Here is a 25,306-nt window from a genome sequence, read left to right as displayed (position 1 = left end):
ATGGTCGAGAAGCTCGTATCGGAGCCTAAGCCGCACGAGTACGCTCTCGTGGTGCGCCAGCTCACCAAGTCGTTCGGGCCATGCCGTGGCGTCAACAACGTCAGCTTTGCGCTCAAGCGTCGCCAGGTACGTACGCCAGACCTATCGCTTTCGAAACTGTACCTGTGCTGCATCTGTACAGCGCTCAGCTATTGGAACGCGACGCTCGGATCGCTTAGGTGCCGGCACTTTTTGTGCAACCGGTGTCGATGCCGAGCCGATGCCTTCGTGCATCGCGTGCAAAACGTTGCAGTCAATTTTGACTGCATTCGATCGCTCAGCGATCGCCCAGCGCTGGTGCAAAAATAGCCAGCAGCCACGCGTTACGAGTATGGCGTTTCAGTCGCTGAGAATTGTCCATCGGGGCGATCTTAGCGGTTCAAGACGTGTTAAAAAAAAGTCGCAGTTTCGCCCGAAAGGCGAAGCACCAATTGCGATAGCAAATTTACTAGTAGAGATACGGAGTAAGGATAATAGTTTTATCGGCCGTATAAACACATTCGCTTACTAACTGAATTAACAAGAATGGTGTCAGTAGCGCGCACAAGCAAACATGCACACCTCTCACTCGATGACCACGGAAACTCGCTGTCAGAACGCTGGAGGGAGGAAGCGCGGCGACAGCAGCGAGTGAATTGACCTTTGTGCACGCCTCTCGTATCAACGCGAACTAAGCGGCGAAAACACAACGCACGGCGGACTATGTCCTCCCCGTCGCAGATGGGTTTCAAGATAGCGCGGCTCGGACAGGCGCCCCCCTACCCCCCCCCCCCCCTTCTCTTCTCCTTTCCCTCGCCCCGCAGCCTTGCGCGCTGCCTCCCCGCTTTCCTCCATTGAGTGCGCTAGATTGAGCCGCGATGGCCGGCTCACCATTGCACGCTTTCACTCGTACATGCAGCATGCGGTGCGCTGCCACAATTTTATTGCCCTTGGACTCTATACGGAACCTCACGGAGACGGCGACGCCGACGGCAGAAATACGCCTGGAGTGTCCATATAACTGCTATCGCGATAAAATCTTCTGCTGCAGATAGCGCAATTCTCTTGCACCAGCTTGAATGCTTGAAGAGGCGGACGTCAGTTTGACGACAGTTCGCAGCGTGATAGCCAACTACACGAAGATTTGGCTAATCTTGTAATTATTCGTATTAGGGGTATGTTTGAACTTAATAATTTATTCAAGTACCCTAAAAGCCCGAAAGCCATTTCATAGGCGGGACTCAATCATGAATAGAACAGAGCAGAGCAACTTCTTAACATACACAAGAAAGCAAAAAATAAACTAAATCGATACAACAAAAACTGAATTGCAGCGATGCTATTGTAGTCAAGAAGTAATGAAGTCATATCTGGTTTACAGAATTTCAGCGCATAGCATGCGTTCAGACAACCACTTCATCAACATCTGTGGCGAAATATATTTTTGTTCCAGATTGAACACCTGCGAGCACTTAATCTCTTCCCCGCCAGGTGGTAAAGCCCCAGAGTCAAAGCCCTCCCCCTCGCTATGGCATCTCTCGTAGCATTGATCGATCAAACGATATATCAATCTGTCAGCCATTATCAATCAATCGGCTAGTTTTTGTTTAAGTTCCCCTCACCTCCTGGCTTCGCAGTGCCTGGGAATAATCGGCGTGACCGGGTCTGGCAAGACGAAGCTGATGCAGCTGCTGACCGCCACGTCCAAGTGCTCGTCGGGCTACGCCTACATCGGCTCCTGGTCGCTGCTGCGCACGCCCACGGAGTACGCCTCCAACATCGGCTACTGCCCCGAAGCGCTCGGCCTGCCCGAACACCTCACCGGCCGTGAGGTGCGTGCGCTTCTCTTATTTTGCTTACTCTGGAGAGGCGTTGAGGCCTAATGTTTCAATGAAATCTGTATCGTACGTTCCCTTAAAAGCACTCTGGTGACACGCGCCAATTCATTTCAGCGGAGCTGTTTACCTCTAGCCCCTGTATGCACCTTCGCGTGCGTTCCGAGCGGAGGGGGGACAGGAGTAGAGACGGATAGGGGAGAAGGGGCACGGTTTGGCGACGACGCCACAGCAATGGAGATGGGTAGGGGGAGAGGGGGAATGAGTGTGGCACGTTGCCTGCGCTTCTGTGTCGACGCAGCTGCAGCAGTGGTTGCTGAAGCCCCCCTGGGCTTTAGTTGCGGCAGATGCATGGGAGGTACGGTGACCGTGGCGGCGCTTGTGTCGGCGTAGTGTGGTGCCGTATGAAAAAGAAAAAAGCATGATTTCATAATGTGTGCAGCCCTTGTATGCAGCCTAAACAGCTTCGCTGGTAATCCGTGCCGTTATGAATGTTGTGGCTCCACGAAGTTTCAAGAGTACAGGCTGCTGGGCGAGTTGCCATTGTGTTAGGCGTATAGGCGTATAACATACGCCCCTACGGCACTTAGTAGAAACTTCCCCGTTGCAGAGAAGCCATGAATACGTGCCGTAAATGCTTACGTTAATTAAAGAGTACCATTTCAATGTCGCTAACTGAAAGTTAGGCAAATTCGGGTTATCTTTTGAAGAAACGCTGCTCATTGAGATACGATCGAGTATATTGCTGCATTCTTAAGAGTTCGACAAAGACCGAAGGGCCAGTGTCCAGAATTCCTGGACATGGCTGCAGGTTTTTGACGATAAAGCTAAGTGACAAGAGAGCCTTTTCAAGCTGCATGATGCACGTCATTTGAACAAACTTACAATGACTTGCTCGAAACGTACACCTTTAACGCAGCGCCAACACATCAGCGCTGTTGCATTTACTATCAAATATGCCTTTACGGGTAGCTGTGAACTCCCCAGTGGCTTCGTAGGTCTTCAATAATAGTACATAATACTACGGATGTGGAAATATCATTTGCTGTTCAGTTCGTGTTCTGAATTATTCTGCTTCAATGAAGCCGCGGCTGATGAGAGAGGTACCAGTTTCGGAGTTAATGCTTGGATAGCTAACTTATATACACGCAATAATTTCTGGTTATTTAAATAAGGACGCCTCGCCTTGTGTCATGCTACACAAGTTTTCTTGATGTACTTTATTATTCTCGATTGATTATTTTGACAATCATCTTCCATTTTTTTATTACAGGCTCCTCAGTTGAAGGGAAGTGCAGTTAACAGCATTACATATATAAAATAATGTAAGACTTCAATCTTTTTCTTTTTTCTCCATTGGAATCCAATGAGCCTTTGTAAATTTCGTTTGTTTAGAAGCTGGAAAATATTTAGCATTCAATTCGATCCGTAAATTTTGTTATTCAGACACCCTTTGCGCTAATTTCACGCTTCACGCTAACACCTATTCACGCTAATTTACAATGTCCTAAGTAGGCACATACTTGTAGTACGAATCCACAGGCACGTCGTGCTCCGCCTGCCTGTGTAATATTTCAAATAACACGTGGCAGACTAGGCGCACTTGTTCTGCTCTCAGATAATCGAGCTCATCTGCGTGCTGCGCGGCTACCGGCTGGATGACACGGCGACGATGGCCAAGAACCTTCTGCAAGTCATGGAGCTCTCCAAGGTGGCCAACGTGATCGCGAAGAATTACACGTACGTACTTCCTACGTGACACATATGTACTCGTAAATTCCGTGCAATGCAGCCAATACTATAGGGCTTGTTTCAGCGAATTGGTAACTATTAGGGGTGGGCGAATATTTGAAGTATTGAATACGAATCTAATATTAGACTAAGTACTCGTATTCGAAAACGAACTGTTCGATATTTTCGAATGCTGAAAGCTAGCCAGACATTTCGCAACAACCGACTGTCAAGGTATTTTTACTGTTCTCCGTTTACTAAACAAAGTTATCGCGAGTTATCAGATGTGAAACAATGGCAAACGTTTTCGAAGCAATGCAGAAACAATGGGTTGTGCAAGCGTTTCGGTTTCCCGACGGAAGCCACAGGACAATCTACACTATTGGCTTTTAGCATGTCATATTTAATGCATTTAGCAGTCTATAGTAGGATAAAACTTAAAAAAAAAGCAGTTGGCAACAAAGGGCACACGGACCGCGCGGAGATGTGTTACTCCACCAGCCAATCACAGAATCAAACATAATCGTCGTCATGCGACCTTTTCAAAATGGCGTCATACTTGATACGACTGTACTTGTCGTAGTTGTACATTCCACTATAATACACGAGTGAAAACGTATAAAATGACGCGCTTATAATTTTGTGTTTGTGGTTACCGCCTTATTTAAGTAACAGGGAAGGTTTGAAGTACGAACTATTTGCAGCCTCGCGGAGGAACAGTGGCTGGCGGTTATGAGGCCGTGGGCGGGGCTTCACTGTAGACGTAAGTTGTATCCGACTATAGTAGTAGTAGTAATAAGTAGAAGCCTTTTATTACGGGACACAAGCCCTTCAGCATTTTTTTTCTTCCACAATTTGATTTTGATTCGGCAACCATTTATTTGTTGTTTTTTGGAAAGCTAATCATACAGCAGCCATGCGATTCTTAGAAAGCTTGTTTGCAACCAGGCTCTAAATATGTCGAGAGCTTATTCGTGCATTTTTTACAGCGTAAGCTGTTATGGACTCAATCCAATAGCCGTTTCGGTTGGCGATGTTGTGCGCCACCACCGCCGGTGTCCGTCACAGATATGGCTAGAAATGAAAAAAAAAAAAAAAAAAAACGAGTTCACGCCCGGATCAAACCCGGGCCCTCTGCGCGGAATTGAGTACCACTGCGCCAAGCTGCTGCGGAAACATGCCCTATACAGGCGTCCTAGCACGCGAGGAGTCGCGCGATTACGCGCGATGCGAGATGCGCGCCGCGTAGCGTCGATACGTTCAAACTTTGCATTGCAGTTGCGTTGTATTGCACAATGTTTCACGACATGCAAAAGTTGCATCCTATCGGGCCAGGTGTCTAGGGATGTGACATATGTGCACCGCGTAGTCTCGATACCTGTGTTTACTCCTCGGTACACGTTATTGCGCCTCCTCGCAAGACAAGAAGCGCTGCTGATGAAGCTTATCGTAGAGCTGCGCGCGCGGCTGCAACCAAGCTAACGGGAAGCTCAGCATACCGCTGTGCAGCATACAGCACAAGCCGCAGCTCGCCGTCGACTGCGGGCGGACAGTTCAGTTTTCCTTCTCGTGATGGCTCCTCCAGCTTACGCTGCGACTGTGATGCGTGTTCTGCGTAGTCCTGTGACATTTTGAAATGAGAATTCGTGATAATGTGTATAAAACTGATATTGACGGTCCCTGATAGTTAGCCGTCAATATTTCATCTGTCAGTGTCATATGTAAGTGCCGCGAGGTGCCGCTGGAGGATCGGAGCGGCCACCCAAGCTCTGGGAAGAAGTGAACGGGTGCACGAGCACGGCGGCACGAGACGAGCTCGCAGTGTTCGAGCCAGGTGGGCAGCAGTGCCGAGCTCCTGGGGCTCCGATCCTCCAGCGGCACCTCGCGGCACTTACATATGACAGTCAGTACAAGCCAGGTACGTAATTAGGCCAAACATAAGTATTCCAGCTGTAATTATAGGCATCTGCATTTGACTATTCGATATGCGATTCGATATTTGACGCTTCTCTATTATTTGATCGATTCGATCTTTGACGCGTCTCTAGTAACTGTAGAACTGGCTGCGTTATTCCAGAGGCGGGAGAAGGGCACACCTATGGTGCACTACAGATCCTTCCATGTAGCCCTTCAGGTTGGCTCTCGCAACCCGTACAATATTTCACCTCATTGCACATAGTTAGTGATGCGGGGTATAGTTTTTCGTTGCTTCAAGCTTAGCTGGATAGTGCACGGAACATGGCTTGATGCAGGTCTCGCCATAGTAACAGTTCCCGGCATTTTTTACTCTGCAGAGCGCTTCGTCTTACCGTTCAGCTGACACTGCAGTGAAATATTTGCTAAGAGTGCTCCATACCGCTCTAGTCCAATTAAGAAACCCTTTGGGCACGAGGTCGCGAGTTCAAATAGCTGACGCCGTGGCGGTGTTCTGAAAGTGGCGGGACGCAAAAATTCTCGTGTGATTAGATTCAGACGCCCGGTAATGGAACACTCGGTTAAAACCAGCAGATTTTGGTTAGACTTTACTTACCCTGCTTATTATCAACGGAGAAAATGAGGACCGATGTTTTTTTTTTCTTTTCGCGCACTAACCATGGTTTTGACATCGTTGTAAAGTCTCTGATAGTGCTTACTTTCGCTCACAGCATAAGATTTATTTATTTATTTATTTATTTATTTATTTATTTATTTATTTATTTATTTATTTATTTATTTATTTATTTATTTATTTATTTATTTATTTATTTATTTATTTATTTATTTACTGACGGACAACCAATGCCGAGAAGCCGCTGTCAAAATTTATGATGTAATGGAGTTCTGATGCAGGAATTTCAGAGTATCGTCGCTAGCAGAAGTTTGTTCTTATGCGCTTTTACTATAATTTACTGTTATAGTACTTTGCAAACCAGTTTCCATTTCCTCTCCCATGAGGCGTACCTGTCATGAAACCATGACTCAGGTGGCGGTCACGTGAGAAAACAACATTTTGAAGTTCTGGCACTCGGCCCGGCTCGCTCGATGTTGCTAGATTGAGCCGCACAACAAGTAGCAGCATAGCAGACGACCGAGGAAGCTGGAACGAATGCCAAAGCATCAATGGTGTACTCCCACGTGACCTTTTTGCCCGCTTTGATGACATGATACATAAAACTTCCGAGTAAGCAAACCGAAACTGTTTTGTAGTAAAGCTTGTAGAGGCGGCATTCACGGCCACTTGCGATAGTAAATTAGGGAATTCTCATTCTTCCCAGGATTTCTTCTAAGATTTGGCAAATTGCTAAAAAAATAAAAAAATAAACGCATGTCAATAACTACTTTGAAGGGATAATAAAAGAAGATATTAAGTAGAGCAAGATTGAAAGATTAGGTTTCTATAATAAAGAAATTGTCATTCTTAGCGAGGACATAGCATTTGTAAACGAGAAAACGATGAAAATGAAAAATCAGAATGGCGCTGCTTATTTTGGACTGTGGAATGTCTCACGCGACGTCAGCACTGGCTGATTCACAGAGTGTGGCAGAGAAGGTCATGAGGAGATTACGTCTGTACTCGTACGCTTTGGCGCGGGGGATTCAGTTTAAGGAGCAGCAGCACACAGATAATGGCGATGGACTTCCAGACGAATAATTCGGGTGTTCAAAAAATCCATCGCCATTACTCTATTACAACATTCCTGAAAAGTCCTCTAGGCAGGAACTACGCCGTGCACATATTCCTTGACACCAGGCACGATACAATGCAGCTGCTACATGTCCTGACACCTGATGGAATACAACGCAACTGCACTGCAAAGTGTGCACGTATCGATGTTACGCGGCGCGCATCTCACATCGCGCGACTGGTCGCGCGCTTGGACGCCTGTACAGGACATGTTTCCGCAGCAGTGAGCAACCGCTGGCGTGGCGCAGTGGTAGAGTTGTAGAGACTGCAACGATGTCTTAAATAACTCGCACGACGTCGTGTCGACGCAGTCCCGGCGACAAGCGGAAGCTGAGCATCGCGATCGCCCTGGCGGGACTGCCGAGCGCAATCCTGCTCGACGAGCCGAGCACGGGTGTCGACGTCGCAGCCCGGGCGCAAATCCGGCGCAGCCTGAGCATCATCCGCGAGGCGGCCGACTGCGCCATCCTGCTCACCTCCAACAAGTTCGTGCGGCCCCTATACGAAGCTGTCGACGGTATGCCGCAACTAAGGCCACTTGACCCGTTGTGAAAAAAATTGGAGGACGCTTAAGCTTCGCCTTTAAGAGTGGAACGCGATAGCATTCAAAGATCCCCCAATGCTTGTCAGGCTTCCCGGCAACTTCAGCCTTCTTTTTTCTCCGCCTTCGCTTCTGCGCCCTGCTGCCGTTTTACGCTGCCGAGGAGGCGATGCACCATCTGGATGGTGTTTTTGCAAGTGACCTACCCGGGTGCGCCGCTGTTGGTATGGTAGAAATGCTGGGAAAGGGGTTTGTGTTTGAGTTTCCTCTTGACAGAATCATGTTTTCTCGTACATTCAAATTGCAGTCCGGCGTCATCATGTCTGTAGGTTGTGGGTAAGTCGTACTTTACCATTTTTCTGACGGATTTTACTTTGAGAAATTCAGTTTTGTTTACTAACGCCTCGGCGCCACGCGGAGGGCCTGCGTGGTCGGGGTGGTTCGGGATGATTTTCTCAGCCACGGGCGCCGGCGCGCCGACGCCGGATTTTCTGCGACACGGGGCCCTTTACGCTGTCGCGTTAAAACAACAATCACAACAAATCAACAAAGGCTTGTGAGCCTTTAGAGGGGGTAGTCACAAGACCCCTCTTCGTGGACATTAACCGTCTGTGTCCAGCCTGCAGCGCGATTTAATTCGAGTGATGGGGTTTAAGGGCACACTGAATCAATGTGACTAATAAACCTTTCCTTCAGGACTTCATTTTTTCTTTTATTTCGAGGGAATACGTTGTTTATTAGGAGAGAAAGTGAAGGTCAGAGTTCAGTGTATAGAATTTTGTGCCGAAAACCCAGCGCCCGGTACGTCAGTGGGACGTCACGAATTGCAAATTATCTTTTCGTATTTGGCGTGTTGGTGGCTCAGTAAAAGTCGGCCTGAGCCGACGTCATCAAGATTTGTGACGTCACGGCGATCCGATGCCGGGTCATCAAAATTAAAATAAAATTATGGGGTTTTACGTGCCAAAACTACAATCTGATTATGAGGCACACCGTAGTGGGGGACTCCTGAATAATTGGACCACCTGGGGTTCTTTAACGTGCACCTAAATCTAAGTACACTGGTGTTTTCGCATTTCATCCCCGTCGAAATGCGGCCGCCGTGGCCGGAATTTGATCTCGCGTCTTCGTGTTTAGCAGCCCAACACCATAGCCCCTAAACAACCATGGTGTTTGCCGGATCATTAAGGCCACCCGTCGTTCGTTTTCGCACCTTACCAAGCTGCTTCTTACGGTATAGTGATTTTGTTGGTATTCTAGAAAGGTAACCTACTGACACAGATTAAATAGATATTTAGTGTCCCATGAACATGCCAAAGCATCACTGGGGCAACGGTGGACACTGTAGTAGAGGGTTCGGCATTGATTTGACCGCCGTGCATCGAAAGTTCTATACACGAGTGATTCTTTTCCTCCCTTCGTACACTGCTGGCAGTAGGACCCGCGAGGTTATGCTGAGCAGCAGAACGCCACAGTGATTGAACCGCCGCCGTGGGCGCCAGCATCATGCCAGGGGATGTGTTCATGTAGTATAGAAAAGAGTTTAATTAAAAAAAAGCAGTATTCTCGATTGATTACATTCGTCGATATTACTAAATGTGCGCTGATTGGCTAAGCCGACTGAAGCAGATTTGATGAAACGAATTGCATTGAATTGCAAATATATTTTCATGTCTCGCGATTATCGAGATCATTGACATTATTGCCTTCGCTCCAGTGATGCATTGTATATTACGCGTAATTTACGTCGCTCACATTGGAACGTATCTCCGAAGATAATCGATCGTGAATACGGCTCCAAGTGTCGTCGATTACGTCGATTATGGCATAAACCGTCGTTTCTTACAAAAAGAAAGGGTCAACCAAGTGTCGACGCTAAAGAAAACAAGGTCGACGTACATGGTGGTTTAAAACCCGCCGTGGTTGCTCAGTGGCTATGGTGTTGGGCTGCTGAACACGAGGTCGCGGGATCGAATCCCGGCCACGGCGGCCGTATTTCGATGGGGGCGAAATGCGAAAACACCCGTGTGCTTAGATTTAGGTGCACGTTAAAGAACCCCAGGTGGTCCAAATTTCCGGAGTCCCCCACTACGGGTGCCTCAATCAAATCGTGGTTTTGGCACGTAAAACCCCATAATTTAATCTAATGGTGGTTTAAATGATTGAATGAATAAACAATTATGCAGAAACTCAACTGCCCAAATATGCGTAAGCATACCACAAATTTCAAGTTCACCCATCCCCAAATTTCAAGTTAGCGCTACCCAAAATTTTATTTGGCCCACTCCTACTATTGGCTTCTCTATGCATTTTTTATGGAACCCTATGTGTACCTATGGGTATGCATAAATCTTATCATACGGGTGTTCTATCTAAACAATGTTTTTTGTTGTTTCAGTTGTTCCTTATCACTTACAAAGCTACCAATCATCTACATTTACACTATAACGTTTAAATGTCATCGCAACTTACGGATTTTTGTGCAGATAGAAGACATTACACTTTTTGCTGGGACAAATTTTGCTGATACTCGCCAAAGAGTGCTTATGCATTAAAGGTCGAGTATATCTCTCTATTCTGTCTCCTTCTGTCTGCTGTTTTCATGTTCATTATCCACTCATTTCGTAGCGATATGATAACGTATTTCGCACACAATTACGACAAACTTGGTCTTCTTTAGCGTCGACACCTGGTTAACCCTATCTTTGCTTCACCAAGAAGCCAGGTAGCCCGATCCCGGATATTGTGCGCCTATGGTCTATGCTAAATTTTTGACATTATTGGCGCTAATTACGCAGACATTACTTTTACTTTACCTACTTTGCGAATAGTTCTGAATTCTTGTAGGCACCGCTGAAGCCGCCTCCCAGTCACGGTTGCCTCTCGCCAGCCCTGCTTAGTTTTGATTTCCCAAAAGTGTGCCGTATGTCGGCTTTGCCTCAGCATGTCTGTATTCACGGCAGTGCACCCTTTACAGGGATATAGGGCAATGTGGTTAATGTTCGACTATATTGGCACTAATAGTGCACGTATGGTTAACATTACATACTCTGCGACTAATTATGACTTCTTGTGGGAACCAACGAAGCCACCTTCCATACACGATTGCCTCACGCGAGCCCTGCTTAGTATAAGCGAACTCGCTCCATTTCCCAAACGTGTGCTGTACGACGACGTTTCCTCGAGATGTTTGTATTCACGGCAGTGCACCCCTTTCCAGGGGTATAGTGAAATGTGGCTAATTTTGGTCTGTATTGGCGCTTATTACGCACATATCGTTAATTTTACCGACTATTCAACTAATTCTCGTCTCTTGACTCATTTAGACCTACATTTTGATAACCCTTGCGACTCTTGATACAACGGTCTGGAGGCGCGGAAAGCTTTTTTTTTTTCCTGGAAGTGGTTACAAGATACCTAGAACGCCAAGCCCGTGGGAAGTCAGCTAAGAAGATATTGTCTTCAAAAATTAATATAAAAAGCTCCTGTGCTGCGATTGTTGCTGCCACAGAAATTATGGGTGGTACATGAATTCGTCTTATCTTCGTCCGTGTGGCTTAAACGTTCTTGTGGCTTTGTTTTTTGCACTTTATTGTTCTAAATTTCCGAACACCCAATACTTTGCTAATCACAGCAAGATAATTATTTATTGCGAATTGATACATTTCGAACAGATCACTTTGTTAACAATAAATAATTTGCAAGGTTGCAAACCCTTTTCAAGCTAGAAGGATGAAGTTCTAGAATGGTTTTTTGTGCTTTAAATGAATGTTCAAGCACTATAAACCATCAAAAGAAACCTTTATATATATATATATATATATATATATATATATATATATATACCCACTAGGCTATACTGAGAAGGAACTGGGTGTGGAGCGCGGTGTGCATCATTAGAAATCTGCAGGCACCTAGAGCGGAGCAAGCGCGATGTATTTTGCGAGAAATCTAAGCAGGGGGGGATGGGGACCGTACTCGAATGGACTGCGCACTATTAAAAAAACTGCGTGGCCAAAAGCATTGTGGCCAGGTCCGTTTAAGCGCCGCGACGTCATCTGACCGACGGTGTTCGTCACAAGCTGCGAACAACGCAAACTCCTGGGTTCGACTCCCACCAAAGGTCGCGGGTTCGAGTGCCTAAATAACTATATCTTAATTAACTGTGCCCTAATAATTTCTCGCTTTCCCTTTCCTGCAAAATGTATATGTTTTCAAATCAAAATAACTCCAAAGGCCGAGGGTTTGACTCCCACCAAAGGTCGAAGGTTCGTAGCCTTTTTTGTACCATCGTGTAGCCACACCAACGCCGGATTTCCCGCCTCCTGAGCCATATAATGCTTTCGCATTAATAATTCGCGGAGACAACGGGCGGGGTTGCTACCGTTGCGTCTAGGGTGCGTGTGGATGTAAGTACGCAGGCAACTCCTCGGTCTCGCCGTTATGGACAAGTTGCACAACTGTAGTGAAATGGAGACCATCGTCCTGTGGTGCAGTGCATTTTTTATAGCTTCGCTGTCTATGGATAGAAGATTGGGTTTTGTGGCGTCCGCGCTGGAGAATTATCATCACCAGCAATTGCTCGAGCGTGGTCGTCTTATTCCACAGCTGGCTCCGTTGCCGCTTATCATTCCAGCGTATTATTTCACTTCTGTCGTCGTAATGGGGAGGCCGTGTTTACAGGGGTATGAGCCATTGCTTATAAGTGGGTATGAGCCATTTATTGCCTTACGTGAAGGGCAGATTTAACAACAGAGGAGATACGCGAATAGTGTGTGCGTACCTATCGTTACGATGACTACCGATCAGGACAATAAATATGTTCGTACTTTTGTTCAAAATTCTGTGTCACATCTGTGTCGTGCGCTAAACAGCATCGCTGGTCATCCACCTTGACAGAGTGGATTGCGTCACGAATGCTTTGCCACCGCGGGAGGAATTCTGGTGCTGCTATCGCGCGCATGGATGGCGGCACGACCACGTCGAGGCGCTCACGTGACCACGCAGTCACACTCGCGCGCGGGAGGCAGCTGCCAAAACACTCCAACTTCCTCGAGCAGTCGGACCTCGACAGCCGGCAGCTTTATGTGAACAGTGTGGGTATGCGGGGCCGGCTGACATACTCTCTTTGGGAATTCACTCCGGAAGCCAACAAAATATAAAATTGGCAATAGTAAAAGCACGGGAAAATAAGCTTTTATTTTTACTCTCTCCTCTATACTATACTCTCTCGTTCTGTCCTTTTGCTCCCCTACCCAAACCTCCCCATTGCTGACCATTGTTCAGGTGTCGGCATAGGGTTACAGTACGGTCATCAGAAAATTCCATCCTTTCATTTTCCGTTCTTTATTATATTTAAGTATTTACCGATTTCCCGGGACGGAGTGTCGGCTGCACCTCAATACAAAACGCGGCGAGAAGGTGGTTTCACCACTGCACAGGTCGGGGAGAGAAAATTTTTTACGCCATTACAGGCACTTCTGAAGACCATCAGTGCATACGCAGTTTCCTTCTTAGAACAAAGGCGCCATTACAAATGGTCCCTTTGTTGCGGCTATTCTGCTTCTTCCCAATGGACTGCAGCCATCACGTGACGTAGCAACATTTCACGCGTTCTTTTACGCCGATTTGTAAGAGAAAAAGTGGCCCAATGAACCATGTTCATCCATTAGCGCAGCGCCCGCACATGATGTAGATGAGAGATGAAATACGAAAGAGGAGGGGCGTCACGTGTGAAGCGTAGTCCAATAGGAAGAGAGCGCGAAGCATAGGAAAGGGGGAAAGGTGAGGAGCAAGTGTAATGGCGCCAATCTTGAAACGTAGGCGTTACTTATTCATTCCGAGGCTTAACATTCAGTCAACGCAGCCTGACAGTTGACAGTTGACAAGAACTTTATTAAAAGGTCCTGAGGAAAAAGATTGGGGGAGCCGAAGGCACCCCAATCAAGTTGGTGGCTCCGCCCATGACGGAACCGGGAGCTGGTGACTCTCGGCGACGTCGCGGGCCCTCTGGACGGCCTGTCGTTGATGCGTAAAGTCCGCGCTTTGCAGTAGGGCGTCCCACTTGGACTTGTCGTGAAGATCAGAGCCCGCGTTGGACGGGCACAGCCAGAGCATATGATCGAAAGAGCAGAAGTCGTGCCCACATTTGGAACACGATTGCGGGAAGTTAGAATCTATCCGATTGAGGGCTCTGGGGGTGAGGTACGATCTCGTCTGTAAGAGCCTGAACGTGACACACTGAGCCCTGTTTAATTTTGGGTGAGGGGGAGGGAATTTCCTTCTGCTCAGTCTGTAGTGGGATGTGATCTCGTTAAAGGTGATAAGAGGGTCTTTAGGGGAGCAATCCTGTGAGAGAGCTGGACCGCTAGCCCGGGCGCGGTTCGTGAATTCACGCGCTAGGCAGTGGGCCTGCTCGTTGGGATTGCATCCCGCTTGATTAACTACGCCTTTAACGTGGGCCGGGAACCAGACGATGTGGTGACCTCCTGTCTCGTTATCCGCAGTGTTTTCAAGAGATTTGTTGACTAGGCTAGCCGTGTGCTTAGACACTAGGGCTGACGAGAAGGCCCTGACGGCAGTGCGTGAGTCGGAGAAAACAGTTGTTGGGCCTTTGGCAGCGTTAAGCGCCAAGGCTATCGCGGTTTCCTCCGCCTCGTTTGCGTGCTTAGTGCAAACGGATGCAGCGCTAATCAGCGTTCCGCGCGCGTCTACGACCGAGATTGCAAACTTATTTTCGCTGCCGTATTTGGCCGCGTCAACGAAGAGTGCATCTGCCCCGTACGGATTAACTCTTTGAAGGATGGCTTTAGCCCGTGCGATTCTTCGGCCCTCGTTATATATCGGATGAATGTTTCTCGGTACGGGATCGACCGTTATAGCTTCCTTGGCTTCTTTGGACAGGGGGTATCTGTCGAGCGGCGGTTGTATGGATGATATGCCTGCTTCGTTTAGGATTTTGTTACCCGGCTTAGTTAACGAAAGCCTGAATACATATATTTTTTCAATGGTCTGTGCTGCGGTGAAGTCAACGCCTTGGAGCGTCTTGTTTTGCAGTGAAGCCGATGACTGTTTCCGTTGAGCAGCACTGCTCTGTTAGTCGCGGCGGATGTCCTCGCGCATGCGCTTTCGCGTACGCCACCGTATTGGCCTTATCTTCGCACCCGTTTACGTTCTCACGTCAGCATCAAGAGCCTGCGAATTACTTCACCTTCGTGACGTCAGTGCTGCTGAGCGCGCATGCAGGCAAGGCATGATTTTCTTAACTTGAAGGTAAGTGCTTGATAGCAATTTATTGCAGCTTGTTGACAACCAGAAATGGGGGAGCGGGTGACGTTAATGTGAATGCGCGTATACCGCCACAGCGAAGAGCCGAGGAAGGCTGCTCGCACACGTTTCAGCCGCAAGCTCACGCAAGCTCAAGCGCAGGCAATCGTGCGCGGCAGCCCCACCGACACTGCGACACCGAATGTGAACATCGTACTCAGAGGTAACGTACACGCTCGGAAAACGCTAATTGCAATACGGAAGCTGTGACCGCGATGCATTCCAATGCTCTTCGGAGAAGCAAAACATGTTAATACGTACGCCGGCGTTCATAGCAGTTCATTCACAATGCCCTTTCGTAGCCTCGAGGCTGCTGGATGGAATTGGGATGCATTTCGGCTACAGCTCCCATGTTCCAATTATACTGTATTGGCGCTCTTTGGCCACATCTGGCCCTTGCGCCAATAAACCCCAATAATCATCATCATTAATCATCAATACCTGTACGTAACGCTGCACTCTTTACATTTTAATCTGTTCCGATGACGTTATTGTTTTGTAAACCATCGTCTACTTCGTGTTATATTAGCCCGCGTGTGTGTGCTTAAACATTCGGATCGGTTTCACCTTTAAAACAATATATTTGCCTGTGCGCGTGTAAGCACACGCAGACGGGTAATACGTGCAGAATACTATTGTCTTCATAATAAACCATCTGTCATTGCCCTAACTGTCATTGCTGTATTCAACAAAATGGACCCTGTAGAACGCAAGGTGGCAGATGTTAATACAAGCGCAGCGAAAAGGTACATACACAGAGCACCAGGCAGGGGCATAGAATCGAAGATTGAAGGGAAGGTAAAAATGAATTGTCACAGAAATGCTAGCGACATGTGAGAGGATGCGTTAGCTTCACCGCTATATATATATATATATATATATATATATATATATATATATATATATATATATATATATATCACGAAGGCTGCGAAAAACAATGCCGTTGCCGTGTATCGGCAATGGCAGAGCCTCTGACCATCTACCACAGCGATAACAAGGCAATCCTGCCCAAGTGTAGAGTCGTCCGTGTGTGCGTGTAATGAACGGCTACGTGATCTAAAATAGACTATGAAACTTAACAAAATCTACCTTCATTCAATTTCATCGTTCAAAATATAGAATACCAAACAAGCAGTCAAATCACATATGCATCGCATCGGATAGCTCAGCATTTCTTGGGTTTGTTGCGTGGACGCTGGCTTTGGATTTTGACTTTGATTCAGTTTGCATGGGAGAAAGGTTCGCGTCAAACCATCTTGATTTAAGGAAGGGGCTTTAATTTTTTCCTTGCGAGGCTTAGATTTCGACCAAACCAGCCAAATTTTAAAGCGAAGCTTTGTACCTCTACCAGCCAAGGGTTCTGTCGTGTCCGTCGTTGTAATCAAAAAACGATCCCGACGAACCGCTAACAATTGCAGGTATAGCAGTATAGCTTACTTGAATTCAGGCATTCAGCGTACAACTAAGCACTCGTTTTCGCAAGAAAAACCACAAAACAAGCTTCAATGTGATGAGCCAACATGATGGATGATAAGGGCTGCGGGCAAACAACGGAAACAGGCTCGGCGCTGTCCGTAAGATTAGATTGCAGCTGTTGCAAAGCTTATGCAGCTGCTTGAAAGAGGGTTGACGTCATTCGAAACCCTTCCAGCCTAGTAACTGCTTCGGTTCATTTTCTAGACTACCCCACTATGGGTAGACCACGGAAAGTAAAGACGGCAGAACGTGCATTCGCGGAACGTGCATTGATTTAATCATGGCAAAGAATGTAACTACAGTGAAAACTGAAAATTTGAGTGTATATCACACCGATCATAAAGCAGTAGTGAACATTGTTGTGAAATAAATAATAATAAATGCCGTGATTAAAGTTACGTTGTAGTGTGTGAAATATCAAGTGCGCCGCAATCACCGTGATGGTGGCGTAAAAAGCTTCGCTTTCCAACCACCTTCACAGGGTGGATTGGCGGGCAATTTTTTTTCCTGCAGTCTGTCTTATGGTGAAGCCGGCTACTTGCAGTCTCTTGTCTTGCAGTTAAGCCAACGGGTAGTATGTAAAGTACGTACTTCTGTAGTTTATTAAAATAAGAATAATAAAAGGGAGGAAAATTACTGCTGACCGCGATGTAACTATCTACCGTAGGTTCGGTCACCATAGTGGGCGAAGGGGGGAGGGGAGGAAAAAGATGAGTAGAGAGAGCATAGCAGACGGGGTATATAGTAAGATAATTAAGGCAATTATTTACATATACATACGTACAACAGAGCGATAAGTAACAGTTTATCTGTAATTCGCTTGTTGAGTGGCTTCCTCAAGAGAGTTTGTAACCGGCACTGTTAGTTCACGTAGAGTACTGCGGTGGCCCCGATGGGCAGCAGTACTCTGCTCGTCGCCTTGGTGCTTCTCAGGCATGTGCTGTCACGCATACCGAATAATTGCCTTTCCTTTTTTTGCTATAGCAATTATATGGACACTCAAAAGCAGATTTCTGTCGTCGGCGTCGCCATCGCCGTGAGGTTCCGTATGACGTCAATGGAGATGAAATCGTCACCGCGCGCGAGGGGCGCGCGCTTTCATGGGGAGTGACCGCACGGCGGAGAACAAATTAACGCGCGTTCTGCGCCGTGCTCGCTTAAGGTCTGCAGAAGTAGGCGTCTCTTTCCTCCTTTACATTCACCATATATGTAGAGCAAACGCGCCTTCTTCCGACGCGCGAGAGGCCGTGGGGGAGGGGGGGGAGGGAAGGGAGGCGACGTTTAGCTGCGACACCAAGTGCCTATTTATATCAGAGGCTCCGGCAACAGTCACCAACGCCGCACGCATTTTGAGCGAACGCGGGCAAAAGGCCGACGGCGTCGACAACAGCTCTACGTGTTGCCGGTGCTGCTGCATGTCCAAGTTTATACAGCTGATAAAGCTAATATCATTACTCCGTATAGCTCTCTACAAATTTGCTATCGCAATTGATGCTTCGCCTTTCAGGTGAAACTGCGACAACTTTTTAGAGCTAAGCTATTAAGGGGCTAGGTTCCCCGGAATCGTGTCCGTGTGTAGAAAGAACTATCATCATCAGCATTAGCTGGAGCGTCGTCGTCTTCTTCCGCAGCTGGCTCGTACCAACGTAGCACAACAAAACTACGCGTAGAACAATAACTTCGGCCTCTTTTGCGTGGTGTTCTGGCTCCATGTGCGTGGTGGTTTGTCGCCAGCTGTGCCTTAGCACAGGTGTCAAAACGGATGATGGATGGCTCACTGTTATACCCCTCGCCACCACCGATGCCTCTTTCACAAGTGCCGCAATACTCGGTGGGGGCACGTCCCACCAATCGTTGTGCCCCTTTGTCTCGTGACGTAGAGATCGCGCTAGCGCTGTTATCAGCAGTTGCCCAGACTCGCTATGGGATGGACGCTCATTTAACATCTTCCAGGATCCTGACGTCAGGATTCTGACGTAGCCGCGCAGTGTGCCACGGCTATTGGTTCTCCTATAGCAGACTCTCAGTCGACGCTAGCGCCAAGACGCACTTCAGTTAGGCCCTAGCGGATGGATGACGGTACTACGGTGGCGAAAAAAAGAAAAAAAAAGTAAAAGCGGCGCGATTTTTTTACCCTCTCCCTTTTGGAATAGCAATTTTTTTCGTCCTTTTTTATGATAACGTTGTTCCGCTCGTTTCTCCTTTCCCTCTTGACTTTACTATCCCTCTCCCATGCCTCGCCTCACCCTCCCCTCATGCCTCGCGCAATGCTCTTTTGTTTATTTCTTTAGCTGTCCGCGACGCGCTCTTTTTTCTTTTTTGTCGCGGGCGTTATCAGACGCACCGCCAGACCGAAGCGCGCGCTCCTCTCCGGTCCGGCCGTGCCATTCGTGCTGCGTGCTTGTGCGCAGTGGATTCTTTTTGCGTTTTCATGCACGCAGTCGCGTTCATTATAACAATCAAGCAAGCATGTGCCCAAATTCTATTTAAAAAATAATTCCACTTACAACCCAACAGTTCTTTGGACTCACTTTATTGTGTGCGTTTGCGAAAACCAGAATTAGAGCAGACAGTGCAACACACTATAGAATGCAACAAAACGCGGATAGTGTTTCATGTACGCACATGTAAAAAAACATTTATTGTAATTGCTCTAATGGCCAATGCGCAGAATCGATTCTCATGGCCTGCTTCTCGCTCGGTCCATAAAATCCACCTCCGTGAAGTGCGCCGAGAATATTCTGTGGTTGATGACCTTGTGTCTGTGCAAACCCATTAGGTCCATCCTTCCAGCGTAGGTTAAAAACACTTCCATCCTGAAGAACAGTGAAGATCATAGATTATAACATCGCAGTTGGAACATACAAAACTGAGCTCGTTTCGCGTCGCGGCAGAGTACTAGTTGTGATATGTCAACCTTAATTCTCAAACGCTTTTTTAAACGATAGCGACCAATTAGCTAGAAATAAGTGCAAAGGGCACACCTACACACCTGTTCCTTGCGATATGCACAGTTGGTACTATGTATATATAAGGAGCTTTATGTTCGCTGCTTGTTGACATAACGATTTACTGCATCGTTGTGGTCTTTTCAAATCAGCTAGCTGCTGCCTCACCACCTGACAGCCTTGTACGACTGCGCAAAATTGCTATCACAAATAAAAACCGGGAAGCACAGTGCTCACCTGTTGTCTTTAGGGATGCGGTAGAATTTCACGTCGCATGGCTCAATTCGTCTTGATGTGTTCGCACACCATTGAAACACACGCGAGCACTGACAGCTGCGAGACATTGCGGGGAAAAGATGACAAAAGTGCAACGGTACGGTACCACATGGCCCACACTGCTAGCGCGGAAGGCGAAAACCGCCTAACTGACCGCATAATGCCAGAAAAAAATTGCTGCCGTTTTGGCCGTTATCAGCACGGCCGACGACGAGCGTGGGCCGCGCCAGCCGCGCCGCCGATAGTTGAAGGCGAGAGAGAAACGACAAAGTTGAGAGAGGGTTGACAAGAAACAAAAAAGGAAAAGCGATTTTGGTTTCGCATCCATCTCATGGATGGCGCTGCAATTCGCGTGGACAAAAAACCAGCGGAGTTTCCGAGGCCTGCTATGAACGTTGTGGCTCATACGCTAGTCTATATGACGATGGGGCGGACTTGGCGCCGCAAACGCACTACTTGGTCATCGCGCCAGGCGAAAACAAGACGCCGATGTTCTTGTTCTTTGACGAACATGCCGAAGACGCTCAGTACAATCAATAATGATAATATATAAATCCACCATAGTCACAGCTTCGCTGTCTTCCATATTCACAGAAGTGCAAGGGCTCTGAATTTTTCTGCTTTTCTTTTTTTTTAATTTTTTTCCTTTTATTGCGGAAGAAATGATATCGACACTAGACGAAGTCCCGCCGTCGGCGGACATTTTTAAACGCATTTTGAAGCAATATTTAGAGGCCTTTCGGGCAAAGAGTTTTGCCGGCAGTATTAAAAAATAAATGTTATAAAGCCGACTATTGAACCAACTACTTGTCGATAGAAATGTTATAGGAATTTTGCGAATTTCAGGGACTAAGGGACTCCTGAGTCAATCCACAATTAATTTCTGAGTTCTTTATTGCCCATCATTTTATTTCAGAATGTACGCACGATCTATGTGGTGCCATAGCCAAAAGGTAGTACGGAGACCATATACAAAAAATACATTTGAAGATCTGTCAATACAATAATACAGCGAATACAGAAATAGGAGTTAATTACGAGGAGATACAAAAACATGTCACACAGTAACAACTGCGGATAAGTAAAATAAAAGAAAAATTTTAAAAAAGACAGATTACAGACGTTGAGGTGGGGCTCTTCAACCGATAAATATAATAAAATGGCAAAAAACAAAACATGACAATAAGCTTAAGTCTACAAGGTATAAAAAGTTGTCGCAGTTTCACCTGAAAGGCGAAGCATCAATTGCGATAGCAAACTTGTAGAGAGCTATACGGAGTAATGATATTAGCTTTATCAGCTGTATAAACTTGGACATGCAGCAGCATCGGCAACACGCAGAACTGTTGTCGACGCCATCGGCGTTTTGCCCGCGTTAGCTCAAAATGCGTGCGGCGTTGGTGACTGTTGCCGGAGCCTCTGATATAAATAGGCACTTGGTGCCGCAGCTAAACGTCGCCTCCCTTCCCTCCCCCCCCCCCCCCTCCCCGCCACGGCCTTTCGCGCGTCGGAAGAAGGCGCGTTTGTTCTACATGTATGGTGATTGTAAAGGAGGAAAGAGACGCCTACTTCTGCAGCCCTTAAGGGAGCACGGCGCAGAACGCGCGTTTTTATTCGCCGTGCGTTCACTCCCCGTGAAAGACGCGCCCCTCGCGCCCTTTCACTCGCACATGCAGCGTTCGGCGCGCGGCGACGATTTCATCTCCAAATGACGTCATACGGAAGCTCACGGCGACGGCGACGGCGACGGCAGAAATCTGCTTTTGAGTGTCCATATAATTGCTATCGCAATAAAAGAACGTGGTCACTAGACCAGACGCATGGTGGCTGTTGGTGGGCCGAAGGAATTGTTCTGGCAGTAGCCGCGTGTTTTCGACCAACGTTGATCAATCTAGCTGATAAAGTGAAGGCACCCGTCACGTATATCTCGTAGATATGGGTGCATATTTGATGTTACTACGCGTACCTACTTTTTTTTTCAGGTAACGGTTGTGCCACGCTAGGCTCAAATCATGACTATAAGAAACAGGCAAACAAGACCAGCCCAATTTCGAGCACGTGACAGTCGTTCGCACTAAGAACCTACAAGTTTTACGGCGAGCAACAGTTTCATGAGCTTTTGAATGCGCTGAATGTGTACGCCCGTGTGCAGATATTTTGAAAGATTTTTATTCAATAACAAATTACTGAAGAATGTGCGCTGGCATGAGGAATTAAATCAGCGCTCACGTGACTCGAAGCCAAGCATCATAACCCCTAATACACGCACATCTAGGGCGCGATCTTGTACGCGTTCCAAAATGGAACGGAGGCGTTCCCTTCCATCGAGCCGCACACGATTGGTCAATTTGAACGTCGTGGTTGAAATTGGCCAATCGTGTGCGGCTCGATGGAACGGAACGCCTCCGTTCTATTTTGGAACGCGTACAAGATCGCGCCCCTAATCAGCCGTTGCAAGTCGCGAGATAAACTCAACGTCATTCTCGGATGGGCAGATTTACCGGGTTGCGCAGAAAGATGCGCAGAACGAAAGGAAGGGCTTAGGCACGGTGACTATAAGACTTGAGGTGAGCATAAAGAAAGAGAGCGAGAGAGAAGCTTAACGTCAGCTCGCGCTATCACTGCTGTATGCCACCGTTGGAGAGCCGGAGGCGTTTGCCTTCGCACAACTGCTGTTCGCAGCAATTGAGTTGATAAAATCGAAGGGTCACTGGCGTCTGCCGGCTTTTCGTTTGAGGATTTCTAACACACGTGCGCACAGCCGCGTGCGATAGGCTGTACCATAAGGTCCATATACCATAGGATCATACCTTAAGAAGCCAACAAAGATACCAAGGACAACATAGGGGAATTACTTGTACTTACTAATTGAATTAAAGAAATGATAAATTAATTGAAAATGAAAATTTATGAAAAAAAAAGTGCCGCCGGTGGGGAACGGTCCCACGTCTTCGCATTACGCGTGCAATGCTCTTTCCATTGAGCTACCGCGGCGCCGTATTCCCATCCACTTTCTGGGGTATTTGTTGTACTACTAGAACTAACCCTGGCTAAAGTCAACCAGCGCCACCACGCGCGATCCCTGGCGGCGGATGTGGAACATCCTTACCGCCGCAGGCGTCACGAGTACATGATCTTATTGGGTGAAGGCAACTGGTCAATAAACCCACACATGCTACCTGAAAGCATCGATGTTAATTGTCGGATTCGAGACCCTCGTTATGTAATGAACGAGAAGAAAGGGAGCCGAGGGGCCCGATTTTTATTAAACATATCATTAGAAGCCAATAACCAGTCACCAAGGACAACATAGTGGAAATTACCGGTGCTTATTAATTGAAATATTGAAACGAAAAATAAATTACCATGTTGATTAATTTACCGTGATACAATGATGATTATATTATTTATTAATTTATTTGTCACTGATTATTTAATCAATTGGTTATATAGTGAATTTTTACTAATTAGTTGAATTTATGCTTCGATTTCTCGCGCTAGTAATGCGCCTCTTCGAGTAATCCAGCTCAAGGATAACAATTATGCTCTCTTCCACAGGCGATTTTTAAACTCAATAGAACGTAAAAATTATCACCTTGTATGGTGTACGTTTTCGATCAGTTTCCATTCATTCTAGCATTGTAAAAGTTGGTTCACAAATGCAGGAGGTATACTCATCATGTTTGAAATCAGCAATAACCAGAACTATATCATGGGATCTGTGTGAATTGCTCCACAAACACCTTGACGGCTGCCTTCGCAGGGGAAGGACCTGGGCAAACTGTCTATCAACACTGCGTCCGGATACTCCAGCGGAATGAGCCCTCCAATGGCGACGACTACAAGAACGCATGCGTCGAAAGGGTGGTGATGGAGACGTTGCATGTCAATTGACATCTTGTCAAGTTGTTTTTGGTTGCTCTGAGAAGTGGACAATGGCGACAATACGCTGACAGTGTTCGTGCTTCTTGTGTGTGTGTGTTTGTGCGATGAAGTTTTCACCACCTGCATGACAGCATTCTATGCTTCGTTCTTGTATAACACCTTCTACAATAAAGTTTCATCCTGCCGGCTAACTTTGTTATCGGCGCACTTCAGCGGTCCTCCCCGTTCTGTACATATTTACCGTGACAACAGCAGGCTGTCGCAACTGTTAGCAACGTTTGCGGATGTAGAATATTTCAAACGTAACATACGCCGCCATGTGTTCAGGTTGCACTACTTTTGGATGCGCACATCTTTCTTTACGGTATTGCTTGATGTGCTTCACTAAATGCACGCAAAGATATCGCCACTGCGAGGTGGTGCAACAAACAAATGCAAGGAAGATATGCAGAGAACAAATTCTGCACAACATATCTTGGTGTTTAATTAACTTTCCCGAAACACCAATAGCACATTGCTGCACAGGTAAGACTTTGATTTACAATATGATGGGCGAACTTTTTTGTTTCATCCGTTTTTGTTTCATCTCTACGTAGTCAGTGTGAAAGTATTCTCGCGTGGATAAAACACTTGGTTAATCTCTCCTAGTGGGCGATAAACACTGTAGACAAAAACATCGGCGATAACGACGCACTGACGTGATAAGGGGCGCAGATTGGGCACAGATTACAGATAGGGCCGACCAGATTCAGCAAGCTTGTCCAAGCGCTGTAATCTTACGCTGATCACACGTTATGGGCTTATTGAACAGATGGCTGACATTCTCCTCTGCTATCTGCAGGCTTTCTCACCGTAGCGCGAAGCTCTTGATTTCATGGCCTCATTGCCATCGTAGCGCGTTGTCTACATTACAGCCGTGGGATTTATTTCCGTGGCTATAAAACCTGCGTCGAATAGCTCTTTTCGGATGACAAAACGCAAAGACATTATGGAATATTCACAGCGACCACTAAAGAGTGCATCATCTGTTTACACTGTGTTATTTTGTCATGACTGGTTTCCTTAATTTGACTGCTGGGTTCATTTTGTTGAACTCCGCGCGGAAAATGTAGTACCATAATGACACCATAACTGAATAGAATATAAAGGAATTTCTCGTATTTGGGACGCTTGGTGTGCTGGAAAGCTTTCTTAATCAAAGAAGGCCTAGTCACCATTCCACACCAAGAAAAATTAGAACAACTTGATCACCTTTAATTTTAGCAGTGGTGAGTGCATTCCTACTAAGAATAAGTACATGCCATTTGAGGTAAAAAGAGAAGCAATGTAGAAGCATTTTTTTAGTAATTTTATTGCTGAGCTATCCAATAACTTAGGCTTTACTCCCCAGCATGTCAAAAAAACAAAAAACAAAAAAAAACGTTACTTTAGTTTTGCGTTAGGCTTTTCACGCTAAAATCGCCAACCCGAGGTATAGAACTCGGCGCCGGCATTTGCAGTACTCGATTTCCGAGCTGCACAACTGACGGGTACCGAAATATTCGACATCGTCCGCCGCCTCTCTGGGGATATCAGTATAATTATTCACCGCCTCGAGGGACTT

The 25,306-nt window shown here is 46.8% G+C and overlaps 1 protein-coding gene across 1 annotated transcript; it reads left to right on the top strand.

Annotated features, from left to right (window-relative positions):
* LOC119434014 (ABC transporter ced-7) lies at window positions 1–23,883 on the top strand. The gene is made up of 5 exons (XM_037701309.2): window positions 1–126; window positions 1,656–1,850; window positions 3,472–3,593; window positions 7,560–7,765; window positions 23,582–23,883. Exons 1-5 carry the CDS (start codon window positions 1–3, stop codon window positions 23,710–23,712), a joined length of 780 nt encoding a protein of 259 aa, XP_037557237.1. The 3' UTR covers window positions 23,713–23,883.
* Window positions 23,884–25,306: the final 1,423 nt, after the last annotated feature.

This window comes from Dermacentor silvarum, chromosome 11, assembly GCF_013339745.2.
Source record: "Dermacentor silvarum isolate Dsil-2018 chromosome 11, BIME_Dsil_1.4, whole genome shotgun sequence".
Classification (NCBI taxonomy): domain Eukaryota; kingdom Metazoa; phylum Arthropoda; class Arachnida; order Ixodida; family Ixodidae; genus Dermacentor; species Dermacentor silvarum.
Note: the sequence above shows the minus strand (reverse complement) of the source record. Positions and strands in the feature narration are given on the sequence as shown.

Coding starts and splice junctions, on each gene's coding strand:
- LOC119434014 (XM_037701309.2), top strand. CDS start 1: ATGGTCGAGAAGCTCGTATCGGAGCCTAAGCCGCACGAGTACGCTCTC. Junction 127..1,655: donor TTGCGCTCAAGCGTCGCCAG/GTACGTACGCCA, acceptor CTGGCTTCGCAG/TGCCTGGGAATAATCGGCGT. Junction 3,594..7,559: donor GTGATCGCGAAGAATTACAC/GTACGTACTTCC, acceptor GTGTCGACGCAG/TCCCGGCGACAAGCGGAAGC.